Here is a 21274-nt window from a genome sequence, read left to right as displayed (position 1 = left end):
AGTTAATAAATATATTTGTGTTTATTTGTTCATTTAATCTATCTATGATGTAAATTTAAAAATGAAACAAAAAGAAAGGATTACTAGTTTTTAGTTTTTGCGTGAAAATAAAAAGAACTGTTTCAATCGTAAAAAAATTATCAATATGAACAGTCATACATTTTAGTAAAATGAATTTATTTTTTTAAAATTTGATTTAGATTATATTTTTCTTGTCTTTTTATTTATTTATTTATTTTGTTTCAGTTTTCAAAAGGAAATCAATTCCTCGTTAGCATACATACCGATAGGACTGTTCGGTTTTAAGATTTACGTATCGATTTTCTATATGTTTTAAATACCTCTCGTCACTATATGGTTAGCCTACGCCCCTTTGGCTCGAAAAGCATGGGTTAGTTCCCAGTAGAGCTTTTGTGGTTTGGATCCTACATTGGACTGTAGGTCCACGTTTCATATGACCTTGGTGGCGAAAGAGACTCTAAACACCAATACAAATAAACAATCAAGAAAAGCCGTAAGTTACCAGAAAATCATAAAATACCGAAAGAAAACAAGATCAGGAAATTAAAGTAGGCAAGAATGACAACAAAATAATCGTAATCAAAAAATTGTTTACGTGTGTTTAAGTGAAGACAAAAATTGATGGAAGAACAATGAAATCAGTCTAAAATATTATGGTATTTCTTAAAAATTTTTATTCATTTCATGTGGAAAAATTCGTATGAAATCAGTTTTCATAATTTATTTATAAATACGTATAAACCAGTAATGCAGCAGAAGAAATTCGAGCTTTGAGTTTTGATGTTTTGCGTCCTTACGCAACACCGAGCCTATATTGAGAAATTATAACGTCATTTTAAGGAGAAAAGAATGAACCACGAGTCGTACTCTGATAAAATGTATTTATTCATACAAGGAAGATAATATACTTCGCCTTTTTCTACAGTAGAAAAGAAAGATTGATCATTAAATTCCGGTTTAACAAGAGAGAAAATAAAGAAAAAGTAATGAAAAATATCATTCAGAAATTGATCTATATTTCAGTATTTCGGTATGAGTAATACAGACATTTCGGTATTCAGAAATACCGATACGGGTTTCGGTGTTCCGATATTTTTTTACAGTCCTACTTTATAGTTGAGGTGATAGGAAAAATGTTGACACGGATATTTTGGTAAAGAGAGCGGGACATAATCTAGAGCTGTACAAACGTTACATGGGCATGACATCCAGGAAGTAACATAGAAGATTTTTGCTTATGAGAGGACATTTTCGATTGTTATATACACTATGCAGAAACGTGAGCTTGCTGTTTCTTTGTAATAATTCCGAAACCGTTTAACCATCATGTATTGTTTCATTATTTGGCATTTGTCGTGTAATATCTGACAATCGAATAAACGTATTTGAGTGAAGTGTTGCATAAATATCAGTATGGCACCTTTGTGGAAGTATACAATGTTTTCCTCTTCTACATCCATGTATCTAAACTTCGCGGGAGAAACGGTATAAATTAAAAAACAGGTTTTTAGGAGGTGATTTTTTATTTTACCAAGTGTAGATATGAATTACTTATACTAAGATGCGATTATTCAACTCACGTTTAGAATTGACTTATATCGAGTTAACTGAAGGTGGAGTATGACAAATAGATCTCCAATTTTGACTTATCTCATTTTGGCCAATTTCTCACTTAAATTGTTTCTCCCGCGCAGTCTAGATATATAGACTAAAATAGATTAGCTGTATAGTTTTTGCATGCTTACTTCTTGGGCATGAAGAGCGTATTATACTGACACTTTGTGCGAATAGGTATTGTAGTTTTCGATCAGTGTGCCAAGTTGAATCATTCTACGTGCTTCTATTCGCGTGATACAAGGAAACGAAATCAACTTTCTTCGTTCTCATCTGTTTAAACTTTTTCTGAATTCGAACGTTAGCGCGTTGCATATGAGTGAAGGTATAACGTAGAAATAGCCGAGTGGAAGGGGATATGTTTCTGATCATGGGGTCAGTGGTTCGATTCCAGTCCTGGGAAGCTTTTAGATATATATTAGAATTTACTCAGGGGAAAGATAGTATTGGCGGGGTAGTCGCAAGCTCAAAGCAGAACCGTGCCCTGGAACCGCCGTCGAATCACTGGCGATATAAGTGTAATTTCGTTGATGATCTGCCAACAGCAGCAACTGATGGCAATTAAAAGTATGCAGTTGAGCTTATTTTTCTCTTGGGTCACTTTGGTCTGGGGGCCGCGGTGGCTCGGTGGTAGAGCGTTCACCTCTGGTGCTTGGGGTCCCGGGTTCGATCCCAGCCCCCGCCAAGTGAACTTTGTAGTGGACGAACACCGTGTGCGTGGGTTTTCTCGGGGTTCTCCCGTTTCCTCCAACTTTCTTCATTCCACCATTTTCATTCATTACTCATTATCACCGTCTCCTTTAGCCTAACCGGCATAACCGTGGGACGTAAAACTCAAAGATTTCATTTCATTTTTTTCACTTTAGTCTGATACGAAACCATTTCAGTGGGTGAAAAAAAAAGTCAAAAAATGAAAAGACACTCGTATATATATTAGAACCTAAAAAATCTTATCTTTCAAAGTTCGTTGTGACAAATATTGAAGGAATTCATTTCCTTATTCAAATGAAGAAATTAGTGTTAATTCTATTAAAATATCTTCTGTTTCCATTACCATGATGAGAATTAATTATTGCAGAGAAAAAATATTCTTCCAGTTAGAAAGTAGTAGACTAACTGTGCCACTAATTTCAATGTTTATTTATTGCATTAGATTTTTATAAAACGTCAAAAAGAATCTAATATATTGATTGTTTAGATTCTGTTTCGTTTAATTTTATTTTCCACAATCTCTGTTTGTTATTAAGTGATAGTAAAATATAGTCTTAATCATTATAGCTATATTATAATTTTGTTTATATTTTCTTACAGGCTACTGAGCTTATGAAATTGATGGAAGAATATGAGATTATCTTGGAGCAATTAAAGAACAACAAGAAGAATCAAGTATATAGATATGTGTCAGAACCATTAGAAGTCTAGGTATATATTTGTAAATGTTATTAATGAAGTAGTAGATTTGTAAATTAAACCTCACACTCAAAAGCTATCTGTAGTGCTTGAAACTAGAAACTACTTCAAAGAACCTGTAGAAGTAACCAAGGCGTTAGTTTTCCACGAGGTAGAAAAGAAGTTGAGCTTAGTAAACTGAATGTTCACACAGACAATGACAATTTCAGAAAGTAAAATGTATAATTTTCAGTGTGGAGGAACTGTATAAAATAACGTAGTATATTTGTAAACTAAAGACAAAGGCAAATTACAGATTGGCTTTTAAATTTCTTCAAAGACTGTATCCCTGTAATATGTAAATATTTAAAGTATAATTAAATATTACCAAAACATGTTATTTCTGTTTATGTTAAGTAAACTTTTTATGTATCAAGAATACATTTGCTTTATTCCGGCGACAGTGTCAATCCATAACCTCCATGAAAATATGAGAAATACTAAAAACTAACAACTAACTATGGCCTATGGAACCTGAAGGTTCAATGCTGCGCTCACAAAGCTCTCCACTGACTTCTATCCTTAGCCAGCTGGATCCAGTTTCTATTTCGTATTCCTATTTCTCCGAGATTCATCTTAATATTGTTCTCCCATCTGCGCCTAGGTCTTCCTAATGATCGTTTTCCGATTGGTCTTCCAGTTAAGACCTTGAAAGCGTTCCTACTTTCTTCCATCCTGGCTACATGACCTCCCCACGTGAGCCTCCTAGACTTGATGACCCTAACAATGTTTGGTAAACCATATAAATTATGTAGTTCTCGTTATGAAGTTTCCTCCATTCACCATTCCCGTTCCTCTGGGTCCAAATATTCGTCTCAGAATTATGTTCTCAAATATTTTCAGTCTGTGTTCTTCCCTCAGAGTAAGCGACAACGTTTCGCAACCATACAGAACAGGTATGATTATCGTTTTATAAATTTTAAGCTTCAAATTGCTCGACAGAATTCGCGACGACAAGAGATTTTGAACTGAATAATAATACGAATTCCTTATTTTTACTCGACATTTAATTTTTTCGTGGATATGGTATTCCTCTGTTAATTTGTTCCTAGATATTTGAAAGTATCCATTTTATCAAAAGTATTATTTAATATTTTAAAGCATCGATAATTATCCGTATTACGATCCTGACGAACTTCCATGTATTTAGTTTTCTCTGCATTTACTTCTAAAGCCATGTCCCTGCGTTTAATAAGGCCTCTGCATTTCTTTTTATTGTTCTATCATTCCGTATTAAATTTACATCAGCATACGCCATAACCTGGTGTATACCATTCAACTCTAGGCCCTGGTTGCTATCTTTAATTTTCCTTATAGCATATTCCAGGACAAAGTTGAATAATAATGGCGAAAGCGCATCTCCTTGTTTCAGGCCATTCTCGACATGAAAGCTCATGGACAAAAATTTTTTACCCGGACTTTACTTTGAGATTCATTTAAACATATCTTAATTAATCTAATTGGCTTTTTCGGTATTCGAAATTCTGTAAGAATGTTGCACTATGTTTCTCTCCTAACCGAGTCGTAAGCCTTTCTAAAATCAATAAATAGTTGATATACCTGAGTATTCTATTCCCACTTCTGTGGTGGACAAACACCGTGTGCGTGGGTTTTCTCGGGGTTCTCCCGTTTCCTCCCACTTTCTTCATTCCACCATTTCATTCATTATTCATCATCACCGTCTCCTTTAGCCTAACCGGCATAACCGTGGGACGTAAAACTCAAAAATTTCATTTCATTTCATTTTCTATTCCCACTTCTTTTCGAGTATTTGTCGAATGGTAAATATTTGGTTGATAGTTGATCGATTTCGTCTAAACCCGCACTGATAATCTCCAATAATTTCAACTGCGCATGGGGCCAATCTTACTAATAGAATGTTCGAAAGAATTTTGTAGGATGTTGACAGAAAAGAAATGCTTCGATAATTATTATAGTCAGTTTTGTCGCCTTTCTTGTGAATTAAAACAATGATTGATTCTTTCCACTCTTGTGGTAATTCTTCCTTGTTCCAGATGAGGAGAATGAGTTTGTGTATCTTGTTCCACAATTTTTCGCTTCCAGCTAAAATTAATTCAGCCGCAATTTTGTCTTCACCCGGAGATTTGTGCTTCTTTAATTTCTCTATAGCGATTTCTACTTCTATTCTGTTAGGTTCTGGAATATACAGTTCTACGGTATTTCCCTTTCTCCATGCACATTAGTTTTTGGCTATGTGTTAACCCATCTGTCAAAGAAATCTTTCCATCTATTTAAGATGCTATTTGTATCACTGAGAACTGTTCCGCTAGTTTCTAATATAAATAAAATAGAGTTTGTCTGTGTGCAGCCTGGGGACCTGACGAGTGAATCGAGAGTTATCAAAATTTGGTCACGGTACCTTGATCCAGGCCCTAGATCAAGATTTTTTTCTTTCTTTTTAATTTCGAACTAGGAAGGGGGGGAGGCGTTTACCGGGACCGGCCTGGGAACCAGACAAGTTGACCGAGAGTTACCAAATTTTGGTCACGGATACCTTGGTCCAGGTCCCAGACCAAGATGAAACTTTTTTTTTTTAAAAAATTCGAACTAGGGCGGTCTCAGGGGAGCGTTTACCGGGACATGTAAATGTAGTAGAAAATGACCGATATTAGTGTCGAAATCATAGTTTTCGTGGTCGCTGAGATCTATGATGAAACTCTGATCGCATTAACCTCAAAATTCATCCTATTCGGCTGTGGGCCGGGGTCACCGGGGGGGGGGGGGGGGGTGAGGGAGATACGAGACAAAAAACTAATCCAAAATGACCTATATTAGTGTCAAATCCATAGTTTTCGCGGTCACTGAGATCAATGGTGACATTTCCATTAGCGATACCTTGCAAATTAAGCTACCATTGTATGCGGGGGGAGGGGTTCAGCTGAAGGGAGGGATATCGAAACATGTAAAAATAGCCTAAAATGACCGATATTAGTGTCAAATCCATAGTTTTCGTGGTCGCTGAAAGGAATGGTAATACTTCCACAGGCGTTGACTTCCAAATCCAGGCCCCACGCAAAAAATGGGTATATTCAGCTAGTACATTAATATATAAGCACGAGGTTGATAGCCTTTCTTAAATTCGTTAATCTCCTTATATATGTCCCGAATGTTTTTATTTTTACTATTATCTTCAAGTTCCTTAACTTTAGCTTTCAAAATATCCCGTTTCTTTGTTCTAAAAGTTTTGGAAGTTTCCCACCTGATGTCTACGAAATTTTGTGTAGTTATTTTATTCAGATTTTGTAGCCAACGTAATTTTGCGTTTTCTCTTCTCTGCTAGTTTAATGTATTCCTGGTCGAGCCACGTTTGTTCCTACGTATTTCCGCGTGTTTAATTTCTCTTTTGTTGAAATTTTAATGCTATCTCTAATTTCAATGCAAGTATCCTCAACACTGGTGCACTCCGAATCTTCAAAACTGCGAATCTATTCAAAACTTCAATTTGGTATTCCTCTCTTTCCTGTCTCTCTTCTAATTTCTTTAAATTAAATCTCTCCATTTTCATTGAATACTTCCTTTATTCAACGATAATCTCTCTCTTACTATCGCTGCTACCAGGTAGTGATCAGTGTCACACGCTACCGGGTAGTGATCAGTGTCTTCTTCTATCTACTAAAACCTGATCAATTTGATTTTGCGTTTTTTCGTCTGGTGAGGTCCAAGTGTATTTTTGAACGTCGTGATGTGGGAATTTTGTACTCTTCACGATTAGGGTTTTGGATGTTGCAAAATTCACGAGTGTAACACCGTTGTCATTACTTTCCTTATGCAGATTTTCGTTCCCGATAATCGATGTGAAAATATCTTCTCGTCCTACCTTCGTATTGAAATCCCCTAATAGAATTTTCATATGGTATCGCGGGGGTTGGTCAAATAATTGTTCCACTTCTTCGTAAAAACTGTCTTTTATATCGTCATCCTTATCTTCTGTTGGGGTATGTACATTTAAAACAATAATATCACGCCACCGACTCTTAAGAGTAATAAAAGAAAGTCTACCATTAACAAATTCAACCTGCTTAATTGCTGGTATTATTCGTTTGTGAACGAAAAGCCCTGTTCCTAATTAGTGATTTTTATGTCCTTCCCCGTAAAAGAACGTAAAATTTCCGAATGTTACAGTTCCATTTCCTTCCCACCTAACTTCCTGAACTCCTACTAGGTCCATCCTGTATTTCTCTAATTCATGTTCATTTTCTTTTGCTGAGGTTGTGCCAAGTTATCAGTCCTGGTCCGAGGCTTCTTTGAATGTTTCTGAACAAGTTAAGTTTTTTCAGTATGAAGTTGTTAGCCTCATCCAAACCCCCAAGCTGGCGGTCCACTCCTTATCGTCTGTTCGCGATTGCTTATTCAGTATATTCGCAGCTAACCTCTATATCTAGAGGCCTTCTTCCCAATCCGCAACCTGAGGACGCGCCATGCCATGGTGACAGGAACCCACATTACACGGAAATATGAGAAATACTGTATGAGTAAACCAATAGTTTTTACTGTTGTTACATCAGCTCGTGTGTACTGTTCAGAAGTAATGATAAAGATATTTCAGATTCTTATTGCTTATATTTGAGCGCAGCACGCCGGCGTTTTGGTGTAACAAACGTAAAAATTTTCATTTTTCATATTTTATTCACGAAACCGTTTTTCAATCAGTCAGCTTATGTTTGTTATCATCGGAGATATGGGACTTTTAAATTGTGTACCTGCAATACATTAGTCGTTTGATCGTTGTATCGAAAGTAAAGTGAATTCGAGTTGCTGTTCATTTAGTCTTTTTCGGTTGTCATGACTTATCCTTTAATTTCCTAAAGTTTGCCCTCTCCTCCCTGAATACCCTTATATATGGTGTGTTTCAGATGAAACATTCAGTGTGCCCTTCCCACTGGTGTAGAGGCTGGCATTTGCACCTTTAGTGCATGGAGTTGGGGATTCGATTCCCGGTGGGAGAGCACTGAACGTATACGGTGGTTCAGATCCACCCCGAGGCTGAAAATGGGCGGAAACTTCAATAAATAAACAAACAAACGAAAATGCTCATTGCTGATAAATCACAAACGGTTGGAGGTTTAAAAGATTAAATAAAAATTGAGAGGAAAATATTAGAAGACGCATTGAATGAAACATTCTGCTTGCCCTACGACCCTCTATAATAGAGCCCTGAGAAGAGTTTCGAAGACCGCAGAATATTGTCGTTGGGATGTGATAAGCGGAGAAGAGAAGATGCTAGTGTGTCTTCAGTTCTTTGAATTTTGAATGACAGCGATAAACAAAAATTCTTACTTTAAAGAAACAATCAGGTATGGGCAGTTATTGTGAGCCGCTGACATGTGTGACATTAAGTATTGTTGGTGTACATTTTAGTGTATCAAGATGTCGAAAGTAGGCCTTTTTAGGATAGAAAAGTTTGTGAGACTATCTTGCAACGTATGTGAAATTGCGGTTTCTGCTGAGAAGTGTTTTTTGTCAAATATGAGTACAGAAATAATAATAAAAAAAAAAAAACATTCCAAGGACACGCAAATCAGCTGGTGAAATATTTAGAATCTTCGTGGTACATTCACGAATCCGGCTTCACATTCTGACAGTTTTGCAAATGATTTGTGTGAAACTCTGACATACAAGTAACGTTGACATACCTTAATTAAACTTAAGAAATATTCCTTTTAGAAAGTTTCTCGAGAAATACACAAAAAGTTTCTAAGTGAATAATCTTTGAAAAAGGCTTACGTTGATAGCACATACAATAGAACTATTGTCGGTATCTACAAAAGTATTGATGACAAAAAATATGGATTTCAATTGATGAAACATGCGATATTCTCAGCCATTCCATTGCTAATGTTGTAATTAGAACTTTGGAAGGAGGAGAAGACACATAAACGTATTTGAATTCATCAGAAGTTCTGAAAAAAGTAAATGGTAGGGTAATTGCACACCTCTTTATAAAATCGATGACTGTTCTGTGACCAGAATGACCAAAACATGATAGTGTTATTTTTGTCAGTCTGAGCTGTATACATAAGAAGTGCAGCAAAAGCTCTTAAGGTTCTATTCCTAAGTATTCTGCATGTCACCTGTCTGGAACATGCATTGCATTGAATTGTAGAGGAAGTGCGTTTTCATTTTCCCAGCGTTGATCTCGTGTCAAATGTGAAAAAGGTATTCCTGAAAACTCCTCCCGAAGCAGTATTTTTCGTGAATTAGTTACTCAACTTCTACCACAGCCCGTCCTAATGAGATTATGTACATAGATTTACAGCTGTTCTCTATTATGCTAAGAATTTCGAATCGATCAACAGAATCATTGATACTTTCCATTAGGATGATGCATCTTGAATTAAGATTGCTCAAAGTTTGCTTACGAAGAATTCCTTGAGAAATAACATAGCTTTCATCTTTCATTGCAACACATTTTGTAAAGTTGCCAGACAGTATCACCAAGCTTTGGGAGAAAAAAAAAAACTCATCTAGTTCTCTGAAACTCGTTCAAGATCTGAGTGTTGTACCTAATGACAAGGACTCGCATATTTGGCGAAAGTGTGATCGTGTTGTAAGTGCTAATCCAGATTTAAAAAATTGAACATTGCCAGTGTTATAGAAGATGATGCTGATCTGATCTAATCGTTGAAAATGACATGAATCCTTCACAAATTACATGTTTCAAGTATGCTCCAGTGATATCTGTAGATGTGGAAAGATCATTTTCACATCTAAAGCAGATTCTTTCTGACAGAGACAAAGTCTTTCGTTTGAAAATCCTAAATTGACAATTACAGAGAACAAAAGCATAAAATATTCTGTGAAATTAAGTTCTAGTGCAGTGTAAAATAATTTCATTTTAGTGTTTCTTGTGTTTTGAATGTTTTCTAAACTGCTAAGGAACTGTGTGTGATCAGGGTTTTCGTGTTTATCATTTTGTTTTATTGTTACTACTGAAGAATGCTGAATGTATCCTTAGATGTCTTTCCTTTTGCGCAGTTTGAAAGTTTCCAGAAATTTTAAATTGTATACTAACTGCAAAGTGGAAAGTTTTATTTCGTAGAATCGATATTTTTTATTCAATTAGTAACCCAATTATAGGCTATATAGGTCTTAAATATTTTAGTATTTTTTTTTTTATAAACAAGAACACTTATTTGTTTTATTTTGCCATTTTTCAGTTTTTATTTCGCAATTTTGCTAGCTATAAATTACCCATTACGTCGCGCTCACACCACGGACATGACGCGCGAGATGGAATACTTTTATTCTCAACGTATTACATGTGACGAGGAGGTATATGCTGTATAGATTAGGTCGGTACCGGCAAATCACATCCTGTGTGAATCCTCACACGGCGCTGACGTAACACTTGAAAACTCGGACTTTTTCCTCCTAGCGCAGACTCGAAATATGAACGCCGAAATTCCACTGCTAAGACGAGACATCATCAAATATGTATGTACCATCTAAAACTTATTATCAAATCTAGGCTGTTTGAAGGAAAAGAAAATAGTTGAAAGAAACAAATTAGCTTTAAGGAAGAGTAACTATGTTTATTCCAGCATAGAAAGAGATCTGCTACAAAGTCGTATGAACGGTCTAGCATTGCCAATATAATATACACAGAAACGACGATACAGTCGGCATCGAGGGGTTATGTTGCTTTCTGTTATCACTATCCTTCATTATATACAAGTACGTACTGTCCGTAGAGCAAAATAAATTATTTATACTTTGGAAGTATATATAAGAGAATACTCGACTGAATACAATAATAGTAACAGGTTGGTTCCCTTTTATATCATGACATTAACAAGACCTCATATCAAAGTCGAAACATCAGACAAGCATAACGTCGTGACATCTGATTAACATGCTCATGTATTGGCTCGTTATACAATGTTAATAATAAGATTAGATTCAGTACATACAGCAACAGGACATAAGAAATGAATCTGACAATGTTAGCTGACTTGAGTCAATTACAACGCTAGAATTTTACATCTAGAAAACATCGAAGACGAACGGTAAGGCCTTAAGCCTTACATATTTAATGTGACATATTATAAAAATCATACATCGTCATAAGTAAATATTACTTTCAATAGGACTTGACTATAAACCAGGGTTGAGAAAAATACATTTAAAAAAAAAAAAAAAAGAATAAAACGTGTTTAAAACATGAAAAAGGTGTTTAAAATATTTTAAACATGTTTTGAAACACACACGAAAAAAAAAAAAAAATGTTTTAAAAATTTTGAACATGATTTTAAACATATATTTCAAAATCGGGTAATAACTTATTTGTTAAGATTTCTTGCTCTTTACTAGCAATCAGTGATGTTATTCTAATTCTTTAACAACCGGTTCTGTATATATACATACATATCATTATATATATCATCATCATCACCATCATAGGTATTCTGCCCTTACTGGCAGGTCACTTGCAGCAGCTGAGAAACTTTCATGCTTCACGGTCCTCCGCTAACCTCTTCGTCTTCACGTATGATCTTTCTGTTTTTATATCATCCATTAATTGTAGTCTCCTTCGCCTTCTGCCTCTCTTTCCCGCCACCATATCCTCTATGACATCTCTCATGATACAATTTCTTCTTAGGCAATGTCTCAACCAGTTTCTCTTCCTCTTCTCAACAATATCTAACAGTGTTCTTTTCTCCCCCAATATTTCTAACACCCACTCATTCGTTTTCCGCTCGATCCAACTAATTCTTTCCATCCTTCTCCACACCTACATTTGGAATGCTTCCAGTTGTTTTTCATCACTTTTACGTAATGTCCTCGTTTCCGCCCCATACAGTACAACACTCCACACGAAGCATTTTATGAGTCTTTTTCTCAAATCTCTACTCAAGGTCCCACAAAACAGACTTTTCCTCCTCCTAAAGGCTTCTTTCACCATTCCTATCCTTGCTTTTATTTCACGTTCGCACTTCATGTCATTGCTAAGAATACTACCCAGATATCGAAAACTATTCATTTGTTCTATTTTCTCCCCTCCCACTTTTATATTTGACACAGACCTCTTCGTTCCAATCATCATGGTTTTTGTCTTTCTAACATTTATTTTCATCCCATATTCTTCAAAGCCCATCCTCAGGTTTTCTAACATTTTATTGATTTCCTTTTCAGATTCTGCAACAAGCGCCATATCGTCTGCAAATCTTATGCATCTAATCATTCTACCTCCTACCGAAACGCCGTCATCATCATGTAAACTCTTTTTCACTATCTCGTCTAGAAAGACATTAAATAGTGTTGGCGAGAGGCAGCATCCTTGTCGAACTCCCCTTCCAATTGCACTCTCTTCCGTCAGTTCTTCCCCTACCCTAACACTTACTTGTTGGTTCATGTATAAGTTTCTTAGGAGTCTTCGATCTTTCCATTCCAACCCTATCTTCTTTAGAACTCCCAACAACAATTCCCAATTCATGCGGTCAAAAGCCTTTTTTAGATCGATAAATACAACATACACCTCTTTCCCTTTTTCTATAAATCCTTCACCGATCGCCCTTAATAATCCCATAGCATCTCTTGTCCCCTTACCTCTTCTGAACCCGAATTGCTCCTCCTCAACTTCTTCATTCGTTCTTCCATATAACCTTCTGTTCAGTATTCGGAGCAAAATTTTAGCTGCATGAGATATGAGACTAATAGTTCTATAATCCTCACATCTCTTTGGGTTCGATTTCTTAGCCATCGGTATCATGATCGTCTTCAGGAAGTCTTTTGGCCACTCTCCTGTCTCATGTATTTCATTCATAGTCGGAACAATTCTTTCTTTCCCTTGTCTCCTATATTTTTAATGAATTCGATTGGTATATTATCTATTCCAGTTGCCTTTCCATTCCTAATCTCGGATATAGCCTTTAAAAAACCGATCCCGAAGAATACTAAATCCTTTATCATCCTCGCCTACTTCATTTTTTACTTCAACATTAATCTACACGGTCTCTCCCTACTCTCATGTAAGTCTTCCACGTATTCTTTCCATCTTTCAATGACCTCATTTCTGTTGCTGACTACCTTTCCATTTTTATTTTCTACTGCCATCATAATACACCCTTGTTTCCTCCGAAATTCCACAGATTTCATCTCCTTATACATTTCCTCATATTTCCCAACTCTTTCTAATTCTTCTATGTTCTCGCATTTTCGTTTGTAAAACTCTTCCCTCGCTCTGCCTGTTTCTCTCCGTAACTCATTATTCACATTTCTGTACATCTTTCTGCCCTCTTCTGTATCAACCTGTTTCCACGTCTTCCTTTCCTTCATTTTTTGCAACATCTGCTCTGTAACCCATGGTTTCTTAGCCGTTTTGTGTTCGCGGTAACCTACTGCTTCTTCTGCAGCCTGCTGTAAGCAAAGTTTAATGTATTCCCACTGTACGTTACTATCTGCGCCTATTCTTTTCTAATTTGAATATGTTTCTTCGTTTTTTCAACGAAAAGTTTTCTTATTTCTCCGTTTTTCAACTTTTCAGTATTCAACACTTTGTTACCTACTTTTCTTCTGTCTACATTTTTCAGTTGAATATCTACTTCGGCCAGCGTAAGATTATGATCAGAGTAAATATCAGCTCTGGGAAGGGTTTTCGCGTTCTTTAAGCTATTCCGGTACCTGTCCTGAATCATAACATAGTCTATTTGATATCTTCCACCGTCTATTGGTGATTTCCATGTATATCTTCTCTTGTGCTGATTGAACCAAGTGTTCCCAATTACTAGTGAATTCTGTCTACAGAAATTCACTAGTCCCTCTCCCCTTTCATTTCTTTCGCCTAAACCATATGATATTTGCCTACGATACTACCTTCCTGTTTTTCTCCCACAACTGCATTGAAATCTCTCATTACAATTACGCATGCACCCCTCTTCTCCTTACCTATAATTTCTTCTATTTTCTCATATATATATATATATATATATATATATATATATATATATATATATATATATATATATATATATATATATAGAGAGAGAGAGAGAGAGAGAGAGAGAGAGAGAGTAGATGGATACGTAGATAAATAGATATAACTCTCTTAGGAAACAAACCGTACAAGGTAGACAAAAGCAGTTTTTTACTGGATACCACAAGTGACAAGAAGCGACCTACACAGCATTCTAATACAAGATGGTGTGACGAAATTAGGTACTACTTCAAATATCTAGGAAACAAATTACCCAACATAGATGGTTGTCAAAAAGTATTGGAAAGACCTTAATCCAGCAATAGATCGGCAAGTGTTGATAATATGTATGCGTTTCAAATATACGAAGACCTAAATGACCCTCATCACTACACTCATGTGATCCCAGTTTTCATTCTTGATATCTGAGCATTTGAGATTAAGAAATAAATCGCTTATACTTTGTTTCTCGGAATCATATGTTTAACGCTTTAGCTCTGAGAATTTCTAAAAACAAATATAGTTAAACTAAAATTTACTGTTCCTGAGTATAACTGGGTAAAATTTACTGTTATGTCTTTTTATAACAAACGGTTCTGCGAACTCGGAATATTTAACAACCGGTTCTAGCGAATCGATCGGAACCGGCTGAATAGCAGCACCACTGCTTGTAACCAACCTTTTCATATATTTTATCCCTGTTAAGACTACAATGTGTTGGGTACAGAATATTTCAATATAGATTAGTAATTCTCAACTTTTTTCATATCACGACCCCCTTTTATTACAACCTCTTGCCAGTAACTCTCATAAGTACTTTCTTGGTTGTAATAAGCTTTTTAGGTAGATTTTAAAATCTACCTACTATGGAGATTTAACACCATCTATCAATATACATGGTGAAATAAAAGTCCTCACCACTCTTGTGTGTTGAGAACGGGTTGAAGGAGAATGAAACTTGAAAGTGGTCTGACACATCAGATGGTGCTATCATATTCATCTTTGATTGCAATTCGAAATTTCAAATGCAAAGGGAGTCATGTTACATGTTTTAAGGTTAGAATGTTACCAGAAATACGCTTGTGCGGTTATTTTAGCCCTAAGACAAGTCATTTCAAAGTTACTGTTTCTGAAAGTTTCCTAGTTATGTCCTTAGGGGCTAAACTCACGTATCGTGAGGCGGGTGAGATTTTAGTTGCAAAATTTGATTACTATTTCAGAACACTGATGCTAATAAAATTATTTTAAAATAATACATTTTCGAAAAGTAATATTTGGAGCACACTTCGCATTGTGTTAACTTTAGAATATTTTTTGCAAGCCTATGTAATTGATTCCTTTTTTTCAAGCCAGTAATTTATTGAAGAAAAGCAATGTTTGGGGCGTTCAGAGCACAATGGATCCAAGTCCATTTTCAATAAGGTTCCGTTTTACTTAGGAAATGAATTCTATTTCGAAACGTATCTTCGCAGTCAAGAGTCCGAAATAAATGTAACTAAAACCACGTAAAATGGCGTAGGATAGTTTCATATGACAGCCGCTAAACAGGGGCATCAGTGGGGCAGGAGGCAGCCGCTCCCAACCCCACACTGTATCTCAGATTTTGGGGACAGAAGGCAGTTTTAGAAACCTTTTGATAAGCAAAGTCCAACAGACCAAGTTTGAGGTCCTTACCAGGGTTACCAACCGTCCCGATTCTGTCGAGACTGTACCGATTTCTGACTTATTTGTCCCGACCGGACATTCGTCGGGACGCATATTGACCCGTTTTATCGATTTTTAAAGTTAATTAATATTTTACTGGGCCATTTTTACAAAGAAATAACATTCTTTTACATGCAGTTTTATGTATAGAATCACTTGTAACAAATGTATGTTTTAATTTGACTCACAAAAAAATAGCAGCTCGTCTTTAATTTATAGTTATTTCCTAATTGTTTTGAGTTGATAATCCAGCCGATTATGATGATAGTATATTCCATGCAGCAATAAAAATATTGTTTTTGCAACCTCTTTTAAACGTTGTTTATGTTAAATAAATTACAATTACTTTGATTTGAATTTTTTGCATGACAATGGCCAAAGAATAAGACTTGATTTCAGTAATACTTTTTTTTGCCAGTAATTCCTTAACAATGTTATGTACTCATTTGTGATAAAAAAAAATCTATACAGTTTTCTCTCTAAACTTTGTTTATATTAAATAAATTGCAGTTGTTTTGGTTTGAATTTGTTGCATATATTGCTTATACTTAGTGATGAGCAGTGGATGGGAAAATAAAAAAAGAAACAAGGTGCCGCATTCATTCAGATTCATGTTATTAAGCTGATTATTTACATTGTTTTCAATGACTCGCCGTATGTGTAGTTTTCTCGGGGAAGGGGGGGAGTTCCGACACCGATTGTTCCGTCCCGATTTTTTCTTAAGAGAAGTAGGCAACCCTGGTCCTTACACCGATTGATTGATTGATTTTTGAGTTTAACGTCCCTTTCAGCAGCGAGGCTATGTGAGACATGGACCCACTGATTAGCGTGGAATCCGAACCATATGAGCTCCCGCCGGGAATCGAATCCGGGTCTCCCACGCCAAAGGCGCGTATGCTAACCGCTTAGTCACGAAGGAGCTCGGTCCTTACACCGAATAAATACGGAGGAAATATAGATTATCAAAACTGGAACGTTGCTTAGGCCCAATTTCCAGAATTTTAAGCAGGCCCGAAACTCGAAAGTAGATTCACCTTTGAAATCCTAGGCCAAAAAATAACAAGAGAGCAATTTAGGCCTATAGTTCCTTACGCTCAATAGAAATGGTGATCAAAGTCTATATTTATTCGGTATAAGGACTTCAAATTTTTTCTGTGGATTTTGCTCACCAAAGGGATTCTAAATCTGCATTACTGATCCCAACACCTGAAATTAAGGCTAGGGGGCGGATGACCTCTAAATGGACGCCCCTCTCTACCGGCAATCATATAAAACTCTAGATTGCATCTTGTCATGTAGTTTTTCTTTCTTTCATTTCGGATTCTTCTTCTAAAGATGTATATATGAAGACTGAGAACCAACTCTGTATCAACGAATGCCTGCGATATTTCAGAAGCACAATTTAGCAAAGAACCCTTTGTTTGTTTTCTGAATAAAACACAAAAACTTGTTTCCGTGATAATTCTTTTATTTATTTTTTAATATCAGTTCTATAAGAAGTCCAACCTTTGACTACGACACTTTCTCGCAAGTTAACTGACAAACATTTAAACAGTACAATAAACGTTAAAAACAAGGGGAAAAAAGAGACAAAAGAAATTGTAGATCACCACATTGACCTGAAAAATCAAAACATTCACATGAGAAGAAAATAGTCTTTTGAATGAGAAGCACTTTTTGACCATTTCCTTTCTCTGGCAGATTCTTTTTTTTTTTTTTTTTTTTTTTTTTTCAAAAATGAAATAAAATAAAAATAAGTATATGTTTAAAACAAGACAAAAAATACACGTGTTTAAAACAAAATGTTTAAAACGTATATGAAATTTGTTTAAAACAAAATCAATTGTTTAAAACAAGTTTTTATTATTTGTTTTAAACAAAACAACCCTGCTATAAACTATGTTGTGAATGTATATTAGTCTCATTCCGGAATAATTTTTAAATATAAAGTAATACTCAATCACTACTTTTGTTTCAAAAATTATTTTGACAACGAAATCATGTATTATGCAAACTTTCTACAAGAAGAATAATTTTTGCATTGACATGTGGTTTTCTACCCACATTTTGTAATTGAAATTGAGTAAATAACATATTTATAAAGTTCATTTATCTTGATGGCTATCAAGTATAACTGAAAGAAACATAAATAATGAAAATGGAACTTAAATTAGATTACAAAAATTGACAAAATTAAATCGAGAAGTTGTGAAAAAAGACGGAAATTCGTCGGAGTTCACATGTTCTTGACAATTAGACTTGTCTTACTGTAACGTTCATCAAATCGGTCCGTTACAGAGCTATTTTGGGCTTTTTATTTTGCCATTAATTCCGGGCTCTAACGATCACACAACCGCCTTTTACATTAAAACTCACGTTGCTGTTTATTAATTGTAAAGTATACAAGGGTATTAATATCTAATCCTGTATAATGTCATCATGAATGTTGCAAGTCATTGAAACTGGTAGTATTTGATCAGAGGAGATTATTCACTTTCTCCATTTTGCTTCGTAATGTCATCTTACCTTACAAATGCAGCTATGTCATTACAACTACCTGCACCATGTGCCTGCTTTCCTCTTGTTGAACGTCAATATCGTATATAAATAATTAACATTGATCAGAATAATCTAATTATTTATTAAAACTAAAAAAGCGTGTTACAGTTTCAACAACTTAACGTTGTCTTCGTCAGACACTCAGACAGATTAGCTGTCTGAGGAAGATAACGTTAAGTTGAAACTAACACATTACTTTAGTTTTAATAAATAAGTGTATTTTTTCTGGTCAGAAAGTGTTAGTTACCTATCTAATAACTTTCAGCGTCGTAATGGATAGAGTCAATATCTTACGCGTTTAACAGAACATCAAGTATCTCATTATTGTCTTTTTAATAGTAAAACCTACCTTCTACTATTGCTTTAAGCATTTCTGCGATGGCTGTAGTATTGCTTGCCTCTTTATGTAAATTAATATTTATTTTTACTAACACGTTTTGCACACGAGTTTTTATTATTATTATTATCTAAAATACAGAGATTTTTGATCAAGGAAGAATAGAAGTGTTATGTGAGCTAAAAATTGACGGGCTTTGTTTTCTACAATTTCTGACCTTTGAGTACACTGCTTGCAAAAACGTTAGCCTAAATATACAGCAATTGACTCAACATATACTTTTTGGATGTTTATATATATATATATATGGGAAGGTAGTACACAGTGGATCAAATTTTAAAACTTTCAGCATAAATCCGTTTAATGTAAGTATTACTGAAAATTTTTTAGTGTAGAACATAGGCACATCTCCCCTACATTCGTAAGTAATTTATTAATTTGTAGCGCTGCTCTGTATCTTACAGTTAACGCTAATGCTTGTAAAGTGATTCACTGTGTAAGGTCGTGGCAGAAACCAGAAAGCTCTCCGTGGGTGGTTTCGGCAATGTCCGAACACTCGTATCCTCTTACTAATGACATTGTAAGTAAATGTGTATCCACCAACGTTGCCATAGTTTTGGTCTCGGTTATACTCTGATTTATGACTTACAAATGTGGGTTTAAGAGGTCACTTTCCTCTCTTTAATTTTCCCCCTTGCCGTGGGTTTGGGATTCCACTTTGCTCTTTTCTTCCCCTCGCCAACGAAAGGTACATGCTCTATTGTGTGTTAATGCTAGAAAAAAAAAAAAAAAAGAAAGAAAAGAAATAGAAATAGAAATAGAAATAAAAGATTTTTAAGTACACGACCACATCAATATTATAATATTTCAGAGTACACCATATTTTTATTGTCTGATCTATCTATAGCAAGAAATCATGTGTAGTATTCACTATTTAATGCAAATGTCATAATTTACTCTTAAAAGTATGTATTAAAATACAAAATATACACCACTTTCAACTATTAAGGAGAATGAATTCTGTTATTATTTATTTGTTTTGCTTATTTCAACTTTTTTTCGATAAAATTAAGAATAATAATTAAATAATGAGTAAAATATTTGCTTTTAAATGAGTAAAACAAAGAAATGGCTTTTTGCAATCGATTTAGTGTCCCAAGAATACGTTTTAATCTCCTTCTTGAATTCGCATAGTTTGAAAGTTTTAACTTACAGTGAAACGATATTCACTTGTTATGTCATCAAAATGTATATGCTAAAGTGGAAGAACAGGGTTTAAAATGTGTGTCAAGAATAGGATATTTCGCGACATGTTAGGGAGATGAAACAGTATATAAACTCATTATTAAAAGTAAGTGAACACTTGCTCCAGCATTTTGTGAAATTCCGCTTTAAGAGGAAAAATTCTATAATTATTTTCTCAATATGTAATAAAAGATACAAGCCACTCCACTAAATTTTCTCACTCCAATTTCTTAAATTATATCATATTATGCTGCAGTTATTGCTTAAACATGAAATACGAGCGACATTATGTTTTGAGGAAATTTCATTCGAGGAAAATTACCTACATGAACTTTTTTATATTTGTCAAGTATGTTTTTACATAATCGCTTTATGTTCATTTATAGAAGCAAGTTTCTACTATTCGACATGATGTGTGCTTGTAGTACTGCCTAAGAGAATAGATTTTGGGCTTTCTTGTCTCGAATAGTATATTTGATTCTACTGGAAGAGTTCTGTTTCGTAATGTATCTCGTCACGAAAATTTTGTTCCATCTCATCTCGCGTATGTGTCTTTCTGTTCGATGAAGTAAAATTTACCATATTATTATTACCGGTTATATTAAAATTGGTGTAGTGAATATTTAAGAATTACCAATCCTCTGTTGATGGTGTGATTGAACTCGGTGAAAAGTAAGAAAATAAATGCCTCTCTCAATATAAGAAATGTGTGTCACAACAGCTTCTGTGAGCTCTCTCGTCGGTACGTAAATAGCGTACACACCTCCGGCGTGGACTTCCTGGTGGAGCTCATCTTCGGATCCCACACTAAGCTGTACATTCACGTTTCATATAGCCTTTCTGCTGAAAGCGACGCTAATCTCAAATCTAACTAATTAACAATTTCTGCAAAATGTTCTGATTTTCATGAAACATGTTTTATGTATGAGTCTGTGCTTGTATGTTGCATTTGAAATTTAAGAACTATTCATATCGTTTGGAATTGAGATCAGTCAAGGATTAGGGTTAAATTTACTCTATTATTTATTTTAAAAACATACTCTCGCTTACTTTTTCTCTTCTTCTTGTCATACCCTCTGTCGTATTCATTATAATACAACTTCTCCAGAACGCACTTAACATTCTTCTTCTCCTTCTCTTCCCTATATTTGCCAGCACTGACTCGAGCAGCTGATGGAATTCTCCTCGTTTTACTCTTTCATTTTCAGACTAGCTTTCCGTCAACCATGGCCTGAACACAGCACCAGGCATATTTCTCATCTTTATCGAATAAGGAAGAGAAAGAAGAAAATTTAATACTACAGTAATGTTCTTCTGGTATCACAAGGAAAATCAGTTAAAGAAAATTAATTAGGACGACCTATGTTCTGGTGTAGAATTTTTATAAAAATAATCGATGTAAGATAATGTAA

The 21274-nt window shown here is 35.1% G+C and overlaps 1 protein-coding gene across 1 annotated transcript in view; it reads left to right on the top strand.

Annotated features, from left to right (window-relative positions):
- Positions 1 to 3424, top strand: part of LOC145664408 (uncharacterized) — a 30342-nt gene extending 26918 nt beyond the window's left edge. Inside the window, exon 5 of the mRNA XM_081731090.1 lies at positions 2947 to 3424. Coding sequence (XP_081587216.1) covers positions 2947 to 3057 — 111 coding nt within the window. The 3' untranslated portion in view covers positions 3058 to 3424. The remainder of the gene's footprint in view (positions 1 to 2946) is intronic.
- The last annotated feature ends 17850 nt before the right edge of the window (positions 3425 to 21274 follow it).

This window comes from Thermobia domestica, chromosome 11 (genome assembly GCF_964235325.1).
Source record: "Thermobia domestica chromosome 11, izTheDome1.hap1.1, whole genome shotgun sequence".
In the NCBI taxonomy this organism is placed as follows: Eukaryota; Metazoa; Arthropoda; class Insecta; order Zygentoma; family Lepismatidae; genus Thermobia; species Thermobia domestica.
The sequence above is the reverse complement of the archived record's forward strand: the minus strand, read 5'-3'. Positions and strand labels throughout refer to the sequence as shown.